General features: G+C 35.8%; 1 protein-coding gene across 8 annotated transcripts in view; it reads right to left on the reverse strand.

Moving 5' to 3' along the window:
- Positions 1 to 12462, reverse strand: part of AKAP6 (A-kinase anchoring protein 6) — a 294626-nt gene that overhangs the window by 170371 nt on the left and 111793 nt on the right. For all 8 annotated transcript variants that reach the window (XM_064424001.1, XM_064424002.1, XM_064423994.1 and 5 more), the window contains 2 exons: positions 7106 to 7357; positions 1761 to 3542 (listed from right to left, as the gene is read on the reverse strand). In XM_064424001.1, coding sequence (XP_064280071.1) covers positions 1761 to 3542; positions 7106 to 7357 — 2034 coding nt within the window. The remainder of the gene's footprint in view (positions 1 to 1760; positions 3543 to 7105; positions 7358 to 12462) is intronic.

Raw genomic sequence — 12462 nt, forward strand, 5'->3', positions numbered from 1 at the left:
CCACTCTCCAGAGGCGGTGAGGAAAGGCTGGAGGGGAAGAGTGTGTTTACAGCTGCAGCCAGTTGTTACAGCTGATTCTCACTCTTCTGTTCTGGTAGGACTGAACTGCAGCTGCAAGGACTCACACAAAGACAGACAGCCCCTCGAAAGAGAATTACCTTTTCAAAAAATTTTTGATAAAAAACAAATATGGTGATGAGAGTGTGATACAAGAAAGTTTCTCTGCCACCTGTTTCATGCCAAAAGGCAGTCAGCATCTAGTGGAAGGCACTGGTCCCTAGACACTCAATAATCCCATTCTTAAACAGGCTGTTGCAGTGTCATTTTAAAGACAGCATCTTATGTATTCACAAGCAGCTTTGATGGGTTTTATTGCTTTCCCAGAATGAAGAGCTCTGTATCTGTCAGCCTCAGATGGACTAATTTTCAACACTACACAGACTCAAGGACAGAAACAATTTGCACTTACTAAGACAGATCTTTCATCAAAGTCTGGAAGATGAGCCCCACCCATGAAGACAGAGAGAAAAGTTTGCATCATTGCACACTGCCCTTTACAGCTGACAGCTGCTGCACCCTCATTTAAGAAGAAATTTTTCTTTCTGTATTTTCTACCCCTACTTTATATTCAAATATCTCTAGCTCAACTGTTTGCCTACTAGTCATAATCATTCCCACGCCTTCAAAAGTTACAGAAACTGTGCTTCATAAGAAGGACTTTCTGGCCATATAAAACTAGTCTTTTTTTCTCAGCTTATACACAACTTGATAAGACAGAAGATATTGATTTATCAGAAAATATCAGATTTAGCATTTAGATGCTAAACATCACCCTTTAATATGTGTTATGAGTTTTAAAGCATTTTGAAATCTAATAGAGATGGAGCTTTCTTTTCTGAAAACTTAAATGCCATTGAGGATGGACATGAAATGTTCTGAGAAGAAGAGTTCTCTGCAATGGCCAGGAAGAAAAATTAATCAGAAAATGAAAGAAACATTACAGTGAATGTAGTCTAAGAATTATATTAGTGAGATGGCTAGGTCCTGATTTGATTATTCATTCAAATTCACCTCCCTTTCCAAAGTTTATCTTTTTTCTCAAAAAGACTCCTCAGTGAAGTCCCATCTCATCTGAAGTTTAATGGAATAGTATATAATTATTGCTCTAACATATTGCACTAATACATTGCTATTATTTAAGAAGGATTATATAAGTTAATTTTTTTAAAGTGATGCTTAGTTCCACCAAAACAGGAGGTAAAATAATCACTGCAAAGGAAGAGAACTAATTAAAAAGAAATCTTGGTATAATTTGACAGGAATCAAGATTCCTATTCTTGGACTAAAGCAACTCTTCTTAATGAACAAAATAGGCAGACGATATCAAGTATAACTTCATTCAAATACAGCAAAGATCCCTGATTCTTTCATGTTTATTTTACCCTTCCTACAAAAAATAACTTGTCACATACCCAATCTTGGCAAAGAGCAGATTGGTTGGTAAAATATTATTTTAGCAAGTTTAATGGCATTGATGTAAGTAAAATAATATGGGGAAATCCTGTTTAGTTAGTTAAAGTTAACTTCAGTCCATTATAATTACAATAATTGCTTCTCTTCTCTACTTCCAGCAGTCACCAGATAAGATGATTTTCAGCATTAGAAGAAAATAAAAAGCAACCTTATCCCTGCCAGCAGCTCCATCTCCACATACAGCCTTCTCAAGAACACAGTGAAAGAATATGGGATTATTGTCTTACCTCAATTTTTTCCCATATGGTTTCATAATTCTCTTGATGTTGTATATCTTGCATCAGTTGATGAATTAAAGCTGATTTATTTGAAGGAGAGGTCTCATTCCCAGTGGGCTGAGTGGCAGCAGTCCTTTCTGACTTTTCTTCAATGTATTTTTTAATGCAAGATACAGGCATACAAAGATCTTCATCAGAGAGAATATCACTGAGAGGCCCAGATTCAATACTGTCACCCAAGGAGGATACTATATCACTTGAAGAACTTGGTGAAATTCTACCCCTTTTTTTGTGCTTTTTTGTCTGGTATGTCGGATACATTTCTGAATCTGAGTTCATTTCTGACAGCTCCCAGTCATCAATATTTTGAATTGTTTCTCTTCTGGGCTTTTGGGGCAGCAACTTTGTCAAATTTTCAAGTTTTAAAGCTAATACTTCAGTCTGTTTGAGATGTGAAGGAAGTGCTAAATATTCATCAGATCCATACCACACCTCATTGTCCTTAGTGGTTTTTTGAGTATAGTGTGGTGTTGAAGATAAGCTTTTATTTTTCTTTCTTCTCATAAGAGGGGATGAGCTGGAAAGCTCAGAACCAGCTGAAGAAGCACTGTTTTGGCTACGTGTTGGTGAGCTCAGGGGCTCAGTTTTACCTTTTGATTGCCCATTTGTATCTCTCTGGTTACAAGAATCTGATGATGCAGAAGAATCTGTTTCTGTCTCGTCCAGAGACTTAGAGCTATGAGAAGTAATTCCATTCTGCAGAGAACACCCTCTTTTTTTGACCTGGGTTGATGGAGCTGTTTTACACATACTTCCAGGTGTTCTGTCAGTTTTCACCTTCTCTGGAGAATCATGAGACTTCTTGTGCTTTGATTTCTCTTTACTGTTGTAGAAAGTGCACTTTCCTAGAATTATGGGACTGTCTTTGAAGTGATTATTTATTGTGTACTCAAGATTCTTATCACTTATTTTATTTAAGCAATCATATGACTGACTAACTGCAGATGGACTGTTAGTATAGGGCGGCTTTAAAGCTAGGCAAAGCTTGGATCTGTCTGGTGGATCTAACAACGAGGGTGTACTTCTACTCATTTCATTTTTCACTATTTGAGAGATTTGTCTTTTTAAATCATTGGCTTCTATATACTCTTTAAACACATCATCTTTCAGAAACAGACCTCTTTTTGGCAAGGTAGGCTGTGTAGGAGAGTCTTCATTATAGTTAAAGCAGTCTCTTATGGACCTCTTAGGTGTTGAATTTTCACAGTGAGAGTGTTTGGTATTTTCACCAGTGTGCTGTGGAGGATTGCACTCTGGATTCTTTGATATGGAAGCTGCTTTGCTGTCAATAGGTAAAACACCATTTTCAGAGAAAGGTCCTTTAGAAAGAGAGGAATTTCCAGAAGGAGATGCTAGTGAGAGATCATGTGATGCTTTCTTGTCTTTGGTTTCTTCTCCATCTTCTGCTGAAAGAGGTACATGGTTTTCTTTCTCCTTCAAAGCTTCATTACACTGAGAAGCAATAGAATCTGTTGCTACTGCAAGTAAACCCACACTTCTGATAAGTCCTGGAAATTCCTTATCCATCTCACTGTAGTTCCAAGATTCAAATGATTTTGCTTTCCCTTGACTGGAGGTCATATCATCCAGAGCACCAAGCAAATCCTCACTAGGACTGTAGTCAGATAGTTCAAATGCAGTAATACCACAATCCAGGGACAAGTAATTTTGAGAACATTTGATGGTCAACTGTCCAGAATCATCAACTTCAGTTAAAGAGTCAAGACGATCCTGAAATACACAAAGAAATGGTATTTTTTTGGAATATTAATTTTCATACACAGAACACACACAGTAACGAAACAAAAAACAATTCCTATGTTTCACTGCCTAACATCTAGAGAAGGGTTCATCACTGACCTGTCTCTTTTTGCAGGACCCTGTAATAAGCTAACAAATCTGAAGTATTTGGGAATTAAGAATAGTAGTAAGCTGAAAAATGCTTAATTTCAGTCTGGTACAGCAAGTTACCTAAAACAGAACAGCAACTCACTTTTGTATTGGTATTTTCCTCATTTAATTCTGCTTTCAGTTTTACTTACTGTGTAGGTGGGGATTCAGAAATTCTATACAGCAGACTTGAAGTATTTCCTGTGTTGACTACATCAAACAGGAGGGAGGGTACCTTGGGGGCTGCTGAGTGTACCAGTCTCCTTGTTAATCTTGTTTTCTCAAAAATCCATGCTGTTCTACCATCTTTCAGTTGATCGGAAGAATGTTTTTTCCAAGTATCATGCAGCAATGATGGACTTTTCCCCCCATAATTATAAGATAGAGACTGCTAATTCCATTTCCCTTTTTTGTAGCATTATCACCTGAAAATTTGTTTGCCAGATATTTAGAGCACAAATGAAGAATGGCACATGGAAAAGAAACTATAATGCTAAGCCTCCAGCATGACATGTTCCCTTGTCAATATTTTCTCAATGGAAGTCCTTCAATCTCAGAAACATGGACATAACCAGAGGAGACCATCTCAGGTGGCAGATGAGATTTTAAGATCAAAGTCAAATTAATGCTTATAAATATTTTGGTCTTTTTTGAAGGACAGTAAAAAAATCTGATGAGATTAAAATCCAAAACTGCATGATAAAAAACATGCACAGCAAAATTATATTTAGTATACAGTGTAAGCATATTTTCAGTCAATCTTCTAATATACAGGACTTTTGCTTATAGAGACTACATTAAAAGAAATATTGTGAAGGGGAGAAATTCGTGTTCTAGGATTCTAATTTTACATGCCTAACTCAGTATACTGGTCTTTCTTTCCAGGTTTGTCCTCGTAATATATTTTTGAAGCAAACTCTGAGTACCTGCAATAGGTTTGTGTCTGAATTATTCTATGGAATAACTTGTCTCACTACACTGCTCAAATCCATAGTTTAAAGATCCGTAGCATCACGCTTGAAGAAGGTGCAGTAACCACGTAATCTCTCCATCTCACAGTAAACTACATGGATTTGTCTGAACAGGAATTATATTGATAAAGAAGGCTGTTGTTTCCCAATGCCCATAAAGATAAAACAGACAACATATGAGCCCTGTACTCCATCCATCCCCCCCACCCTTTACTTAAAGTGAAAATAAAATCCTCCAGCTAAAAATATTTATAGAAAAAATTACTAGAAGGGTAGGTATCAGCCAGAGTCTTGGATACTGAATGTATCTCTTCTTTAGCAAATTTTATCCAGATGTAGATCCCATGCCACAAATTTGGCATTGTCAACAGCTCAGAATTAAAAGGGAAATTTTCTATAAATCTGTCAAATTTGTATATTGGAGATGAATTCGTTAAGGAAAATAGTGACTAAACAAGCTGCATTGTCCTTCTAATCTCAGGAAATTATTAGGAACTGTAAAACCATATATAAATCAAAACCTTTCCAAGGCCCTAAAGGCCTTTATTTTTTCTGAATAATGAGTTCCACTTTTTTGTCTCTTAAAAAATGTGTTTATATACATGAATAAAATTTACAATCAAATGCATTTAACCATCTTGGTCATTTTCCAAGCAGCCTGAAATGTGTGCTTCAGATGAGATTTATTTAATGCCAGTATTATCATGCTTTTGTTGTTTTTATCTCAAAAAAAATTAAATGTAATTATTTGTATGGTCACCAATAGGAATGCTCTAGATAATTATTTTTCCTTTTATGTAATAATGCTTCCTTTAAAGTTACAAACACTAAAAAAAAATGGGTAAGAGTAGATACACTGTCCCTACATTACATTTTATTTATTTTTTATGTTCATCAACTAAAGCCAGTATCATTATGCCTCATAAAAAGCCTGAATACCTGAAGGTATTCAACTGCAGAGCAGTTTCTGTGGACCTATTCAAGCAATAGGGCAGAAATTTGATATCAGCTCTGTGTCCCTGCTATTGCTAGCCGTTACATTTATCAAATATTATTTATGTTTTAATTGGGGTAGATTAAAAAAAATAATGTCAGTATATTTCATGTCATAGTACCATGTAAGCCTATCTGGCAACATGTGTTTTCCCTACTGAAAAATAATCTTTTCTTCCCCAGTCAGTCCTTCTCTCTATAGCAGGGATGTTTTTTACAGCAGTTGTAATCAGATCCAGATGGAACATTTCCTGTTTCTTAGTATCTGAATATGCACCTTCTTTATGTCTTGAAATTACCATGTCCTTGTCATAAAATAATGACTTCCCAGTAATACACAAATCTGGGTATAAACACAAGTGTACATTTCCTTCATACCTGCCAGCAGTTTATCATCAAGGGCAAAGCAGAAACTGAATCTGAAAGAGCCAGGTATGTACACATCAGGAAGAGGGGGTGTGGAAGGTGGGCCTGGGCATCTCTGAGCATTGATTTCTGGACCACCCCCTTCATTGTGCCAAAGAAAAACATAAAACCCAACATGGAGCAGAGAATTATTTACATTCTCTTTGAACTTGAGTGATAGGAAATTCAGGACGTGTCTAGGGCACTTCTGACTTCCTCTGTAACACAGGTCACAGAATTCACTTTACTGATTTAGAGGTCTCTTTCTCTAAATGCACCCAATCTTTACAAAAGCATTTTATCTTAAACTTAGGACTGAAATGAAAAATCTTCAACATGGTATTTATTAACCATTAATTACCCTAACTATCAAAAATGTCTATCTTCTTTAAGTTTTAAAAAAGTAGGCCAATAGTGTCCTTCTAATTAAGTTAATTTAGTAATGATAAAGTCAAAGGAAAAGGCATTTTAGTTAAATGAACCCAGCTTTACAAACCATTTACAGGTATGTAAATTTGGCATACAGAGTAAAGAGCGTATGATTCTTGCATCATGGTTTCTCAGGAAAACTGCATGACTCTTTGAAGGCATAATGCAGAATTGCCACTCAAATTAAAGATCATCATCTTACTATAAAGGAATGTTCACCTAGGCTGGAAAATTTTGAAAACATTTTGTAAGCCTCACATTTGTGTATGCAGAAAGGAAATGTCTAAACTTTCACTGAAGAAATCACTACACACTGAAATTAACTTCTGAATTGGCTGTGAACCTTAAATACCCAAGTGACCAGATGAACAACTTTGGAACACAGGCACCACTCTAAGTCTTTCAATCAAGAGAAAACATTGCTAGAAAACATTGCCACTAGTATGACATTTCTGAAAGTTGATCTTAATTTGCACTAATTTTGTTCAAAGGAACAGGTATCAGCTAAATTTTTTAAACTGTCATCCTAGCAATTTTAAATGTGCAAGAGGGATGAGCTGCTTTGAACACACATAAAACCCTTCAATCTGGATTTAGTTACTGTACCTCCTTAGTCTCTTCAGAAAATGCTTGCAGAATATCAGTCTGCCTTGTGTAGTTTCCATTGGCGTCCTGTAGTCCCTGGAGAATACGTTCTCTCAGAACCAGGACAGAAACACGTAGCTGGTGCCAGAGCAGTTGCACTGTATGGATATCGACTATCACATTGACAGAGTAAGACAGAAGCTTCAGGGAAAACTCAGTCTCTAGTAGAGCATGTATTTGTTCAACATGATCAGATATATCTTCACAAATATCCTGTAATGGAAAAATAAAGTAGATATTTAGCTACGGGCATGGTCCTTTCATGGATCAGATCTACTTTTCATGTACTTTTAATTAAATGCAGAATAGATTTTTTCATAGAGGAAATATACTGTAATTAATACATCCAGATTTTTTTTTTTTTTTAATTCATGGCAATGCTACAGCAACTGAACCAGCAGCTGTCCTCTTTGGCAGTACTGCTCAGTAAGTGCAGAGACAGCATACAATAAAGAAGGATAACACAACAAGATCACATGAATCACAAGCAGAAAACTAACACCATCAAGTGACATCCTAGATGACAGCAGTAGCAATGAAAGTGGTAAGATTGCCAGGAGCTATCTCCCTCTCTGCTACACACACAGACACACACATACCCACCATTAAAATGCAAAGAATCTGGTCTGCGCCATCATCAAAAAAATTCATTTGGACAGAATTTAAATCTATCTTCTATAACCAAGAATGTCAAAAGTCTGGGATAGACTCAATGGGAATATGGTGTTTCTGCTACCCATTGCTGTCTGTGGTTGTGACAGGGCACTGATTTTTGCACAGTCCTGCTCTGGCCACAAAACTGAACAGAAGATGGGGGGAAAGGAGAAAGAGGGAAAACAGTGAAGCTGGAAACATCTGTGTTGAGAAAGGACAATATGGGTTACCAGGTTATAAAGCTAAACTTGTGATGGGATGGTATCCTCCAAATTTAAAATTAATGTTACAGATTATTAAGGTTGTGCTGCATACAGAGTAAAATAATTTCAACCTACTCTTCATTCTCTTTGTGAAAGGACAAATCACAATGCTGAAGAACATTCAGGCATAAGCTATTGAGCAAACATCACTCTCTAACACTTCTGTTTGAAAACTATGTGTAAAAAGCATGTTATATATAAGTAAGGAAATGTGACTAAAACACTGAAAAAAAATGGCACTGGACCTAAAAGTTTTTTTCCAATGTCTCTGGCAGTGACTTAAGGTAACTTAATAATATATTTAAATCCAAGACCTACTTATAAAAAATATTAATTTAATTAAAATCTTCTGAAATCTCCTTTGCATATATATATATATGAAAGTGAAAATAATCATAATTTTGCATTTCAAATTTGCTATTGAAACAATTCTATCAGACAATTGCAATGAAATCTTATGTCTCTGCAGTAGCAAAGCCTGCTGTTATGCTACAGCAGTAGCATAACAGGAAAATCAGCCTGATTATTTCTAAATTAATAATACAGGACAGTACTTTCAGTTCAGATGTGGCATCTTCAGTATGAAAGTAGACAAAGTATTTAATATGTAATTGTATATATGTAACAAATTAAACCAAAATCAAATCTCTAGATAATATTAAATAATTTTGTACAACAGACAGTACAATATTAGCTGTTATCAGGTGCCATCCTAGGGACTCATTTTAATAAAACGCTGACAGTTACATCAAGTCCTCTTGATGCAGGAGTAGTTCTCAGAAATGCCAGATGATCACAAAACTTTGGGGTTTCAATGAGCTGATCATTGCAGATGCATTAAGAAAAAGGCAGTATCTCTTCCCCTGTACCCTCAGTCCCGTGCTGTAATAAGCAGCATCTCTGTTTGCAAGTACAACACACAGCCTCACCTGCCAACATGCAGTGCTGCAAGTGCTCAGGGCTTCCAATGTCCACACACTTCCAGGTGACCAAATGCACACTAGTTACCAGATTATGCTACATCTAATATATCTATCATCTAATGCTACAAACATGCAGACAGAGTTAAAACTCTCTGAGCTTTGGAAAAAGATCATATTATCCATTTAGCCAACTAAACTGATACACAACTGAAAAGCACACCTGTAATTCTATGTTGTTTCAAAGAATATTTCCAATTAATTAGTTTAACTCAATTTGCATTTACTTCTTCAAGATTGTTAACGGTCTTTTTCCTCTTGGCCATAAAGAAGCTTAATTTTCATTTCAATCGTTTAAAAACTGATTTTGTCCAGTAACTGTAATTTTGTAAATTAGACACAGTCTACAGAAAAGTACTTAATAGACCTCCATTTAGACTATTTCCATGAGTGAGCTTAAGGATGGGCCAGACTCCAAAACAAAGTTTTAATATTTTCAAGCTTCACACATACAGTTACATGCTGAATTCAACTACCACATGAATTCTCAAAGTGGTTGAAAACAGAAAGGCATAAGAAGAACTAACAATGAACAACTGTCTTCTGACAATTGTTTGATAATGTACTGAAAATACTGGCTAATGCATCTACCTAATACTCTAAATCAAGAATTCAGACACACGCTTCAAGCAAGTTGTCTCTTGATGTCCCATTATGCTAGCTACAAAAGCATCTCAGGCTTCTGAAGTAGACTAACTTTCCACAATAAACCAACTTTGTACTGAAATGCAAATCCCAGCATCACTTGGGGTTTGAAAGAAGCAGATATTCAAGAACATATGCTGTTAATTTTTGCATGGCTTGCTAGAAGTTGCTTGTTTTACCTCAAGAAGCAAAGTCTATTTACTTACAGATTACTGTGACACGTAGCAACAGCCAAGTGCTTTATGTACTAACAAGGTAATTAACAGCTCCTTGCAGATTCACTAACATGGAGAGAACCTAAGCCCAAACTTGGTCACATCCAAAATCACATTCTCTGGTCTTACCATATAAGACTCCCATGTCAGTAAAAGACAAAGCACCAGCTCTTAAAGGATTTAGGTCACAGACAGTATGGGTGGCTTACATAAAGCTTGTAAAAAATAATTTTGGACCCTGCTGATACCCCCTTTTCCTTGATTTTAACTGTCATATAATGGTGTGCAGGTGAAGGCTGTGCCAATGACAGAATAACTGTGTACAAGTTAATGCTAGCCTTCAGGAGAATATAATTACAAAGAAATGTTAACTTTTGCCATGCAAGTTAATGCTGATTAGTGTTCAGCAGAGCAGCATTAATAAATCTGCATCCTATTTACTTGCATCTTTTCCCTACACTTGACTGGCACAAATCAAGCATATTGAAAGGAAACAATACAATGTCAAATCTGGTTGACATTTTCTAGTTACACTTTTTCTTTTTACTGTACCTAATGTCTAGATTTATATATAATTCAGTAAAATTAAATAATTACAAATAGCACAGCTTTGAATTTAATAATTTTCTGTAATAATTCACACAGTTCAAATAGTGCACAAAAAAGTAATGTAAAAGTTTTGCAACTTCATGATTTTATTGAGGCTCAGTATCAAGACCTGGTACAACATGGTTTTATTCGCCTCATTCTTCCTAACTCCTTGTAGGTGACAGCATTAGATAGAGCAAAACCAGCAGAACATGGTTTTGTGCCTTATTACACTCTGTATTTATAAATAAAGAACAGCACTGTCATGAGATAGTATCTAAATGCTGCCATGAGTGCCAGTTGCTCTTACCAGAAGGGGCAGATAGATAAAGTAAATCAGGCACTTTTAAGGAATGATCTATTGGCATCTGTTTGTAAATAAGCATAGTTCATGTCAACAGTAATAATATAAAGCCTATATATAGGGGCAAAATCTTCCCCATTTTAATAGTATAAAGTTTCATATCATAATAATATAATACAATTTAATTTTTGGGTAACATAATTAGATTTTTAGAAAGAACCATTGCCAAAACAATTTTTAGAACCATTAATCTCACATGGCAGCTAGGCTTTTTTATTTTTATTTTTACACTGTTTCATGGTGATATTAAGGTAAAGATTTTGTCATCCTCTCATGGGCTTTCCTATAGCACTGACTATGGAATTTCTCAGGCTACAGGGGTTGTACCCCATTTGGCTGCCAACTGCCCACTTCACTCAGTCTTCCAGACAGCTGATCCTGTAATTTGCAGCTGCTGAATCCTTCAGCCTGCTCAAAGCCCTCCATGTCAACTAAAATAGCCTGAATTGCAAACACTGCAGCAGATGAAGAAAAGGAGCATAAACAAGAGCCAAGAGTCAATGAAAACCACTTTCGTGTTGACTTTTAAAAGTATTTTCTCTCTAGTTCTTAAGAAATTGTATTAAGCTGTACATGAAACTACTGAAAGATGAAAGGTTGGAATATGCTGCTTTAGACTTAGTATCAGTGACAGAGAAGCTATACTGGAGATTTTTTTTTTTTTTTATCTTGCAGTAAAACCTCAGCAGGAAAAACAGATTGCTACTGCATCTCAGAACTGCTGCACATGTTATGAGATATATAACATAATCCATGATTTAAGCAAATGTCTATTTGGTCTTTCTTTTAAGTGCTTTTTAATTCTTTAGAAGACAAATATTCCAATCAGAATGTACAAATTCTTCTCTTCAGAAAAAAAAATTTGAATATATGCCACAGAATTTTTAGATTTGTTACTTTAATTTGACTTGAAAATTATAAATTAATTCTCTGCACTTCCCTTTTATGCTTATGTATATATAAGGGAGAGAGATTTTTATTTCTGAACATATTTTAGAATTTTTCCTTTAAAATGCACTTTGACTTCTCAGAGAAATAGTTTTTCATTTTTCTCATCCCTACCTGCTGTACACTGTGTTACAGTAAAGATAAAATGTTCTCTTTTATTATTGGTGAAACCTTAAGAACAAATGCTACACATAATTTTTTTGTAGCTATTTTTAAGTAAACAATTAAGTCAAACAAAATAACCATACATTAAAAATCCAGACTTTGACTAAGCAAAATCAACGACCAGGACAAGGCCTGGACTGACTTCAAGTTACCAGCCTGTCAAAAAGCCACAAGTGCTGTAGTGCACCTTGTATGGCTGTGGCATTCAGTGACTAAGGGAAATGAATGCATTATACTGGTGAAGAATGCAAAGGAAAGCAGCTACTGGGAGTGCTCTGAGATCACCGACCCTTGCCTCCTGCTGACACTGCCAGCTGGAAATACCTTGGTCCCCAAAACCCCTGTGCTCTTCCCTCTTGATACCATGCATACTACCGATAGTTTCTTTTCCTGGCCCACCATCATTTTCTGCACATTATTGTCTTTTCCAGCTTGGCTTTTATTTTGATTAATTTACACTCATTTTTTAAAGTGAGGAACATTTTAATTATTGCAA

Source organism: Passer domesticus, chromosome 6, assembly GCF_036417665.1.
Source record: "Passer domesticus isolate bPasDom1 chromosome 6, bPasDom1.hap1, whole genome shotgun sequence".
Lineage (NCBI taxonomy): Eukaryota > Metazoa > Chordata > Aves > Passeriformes > Passeridae > Passer > Passer domesticus.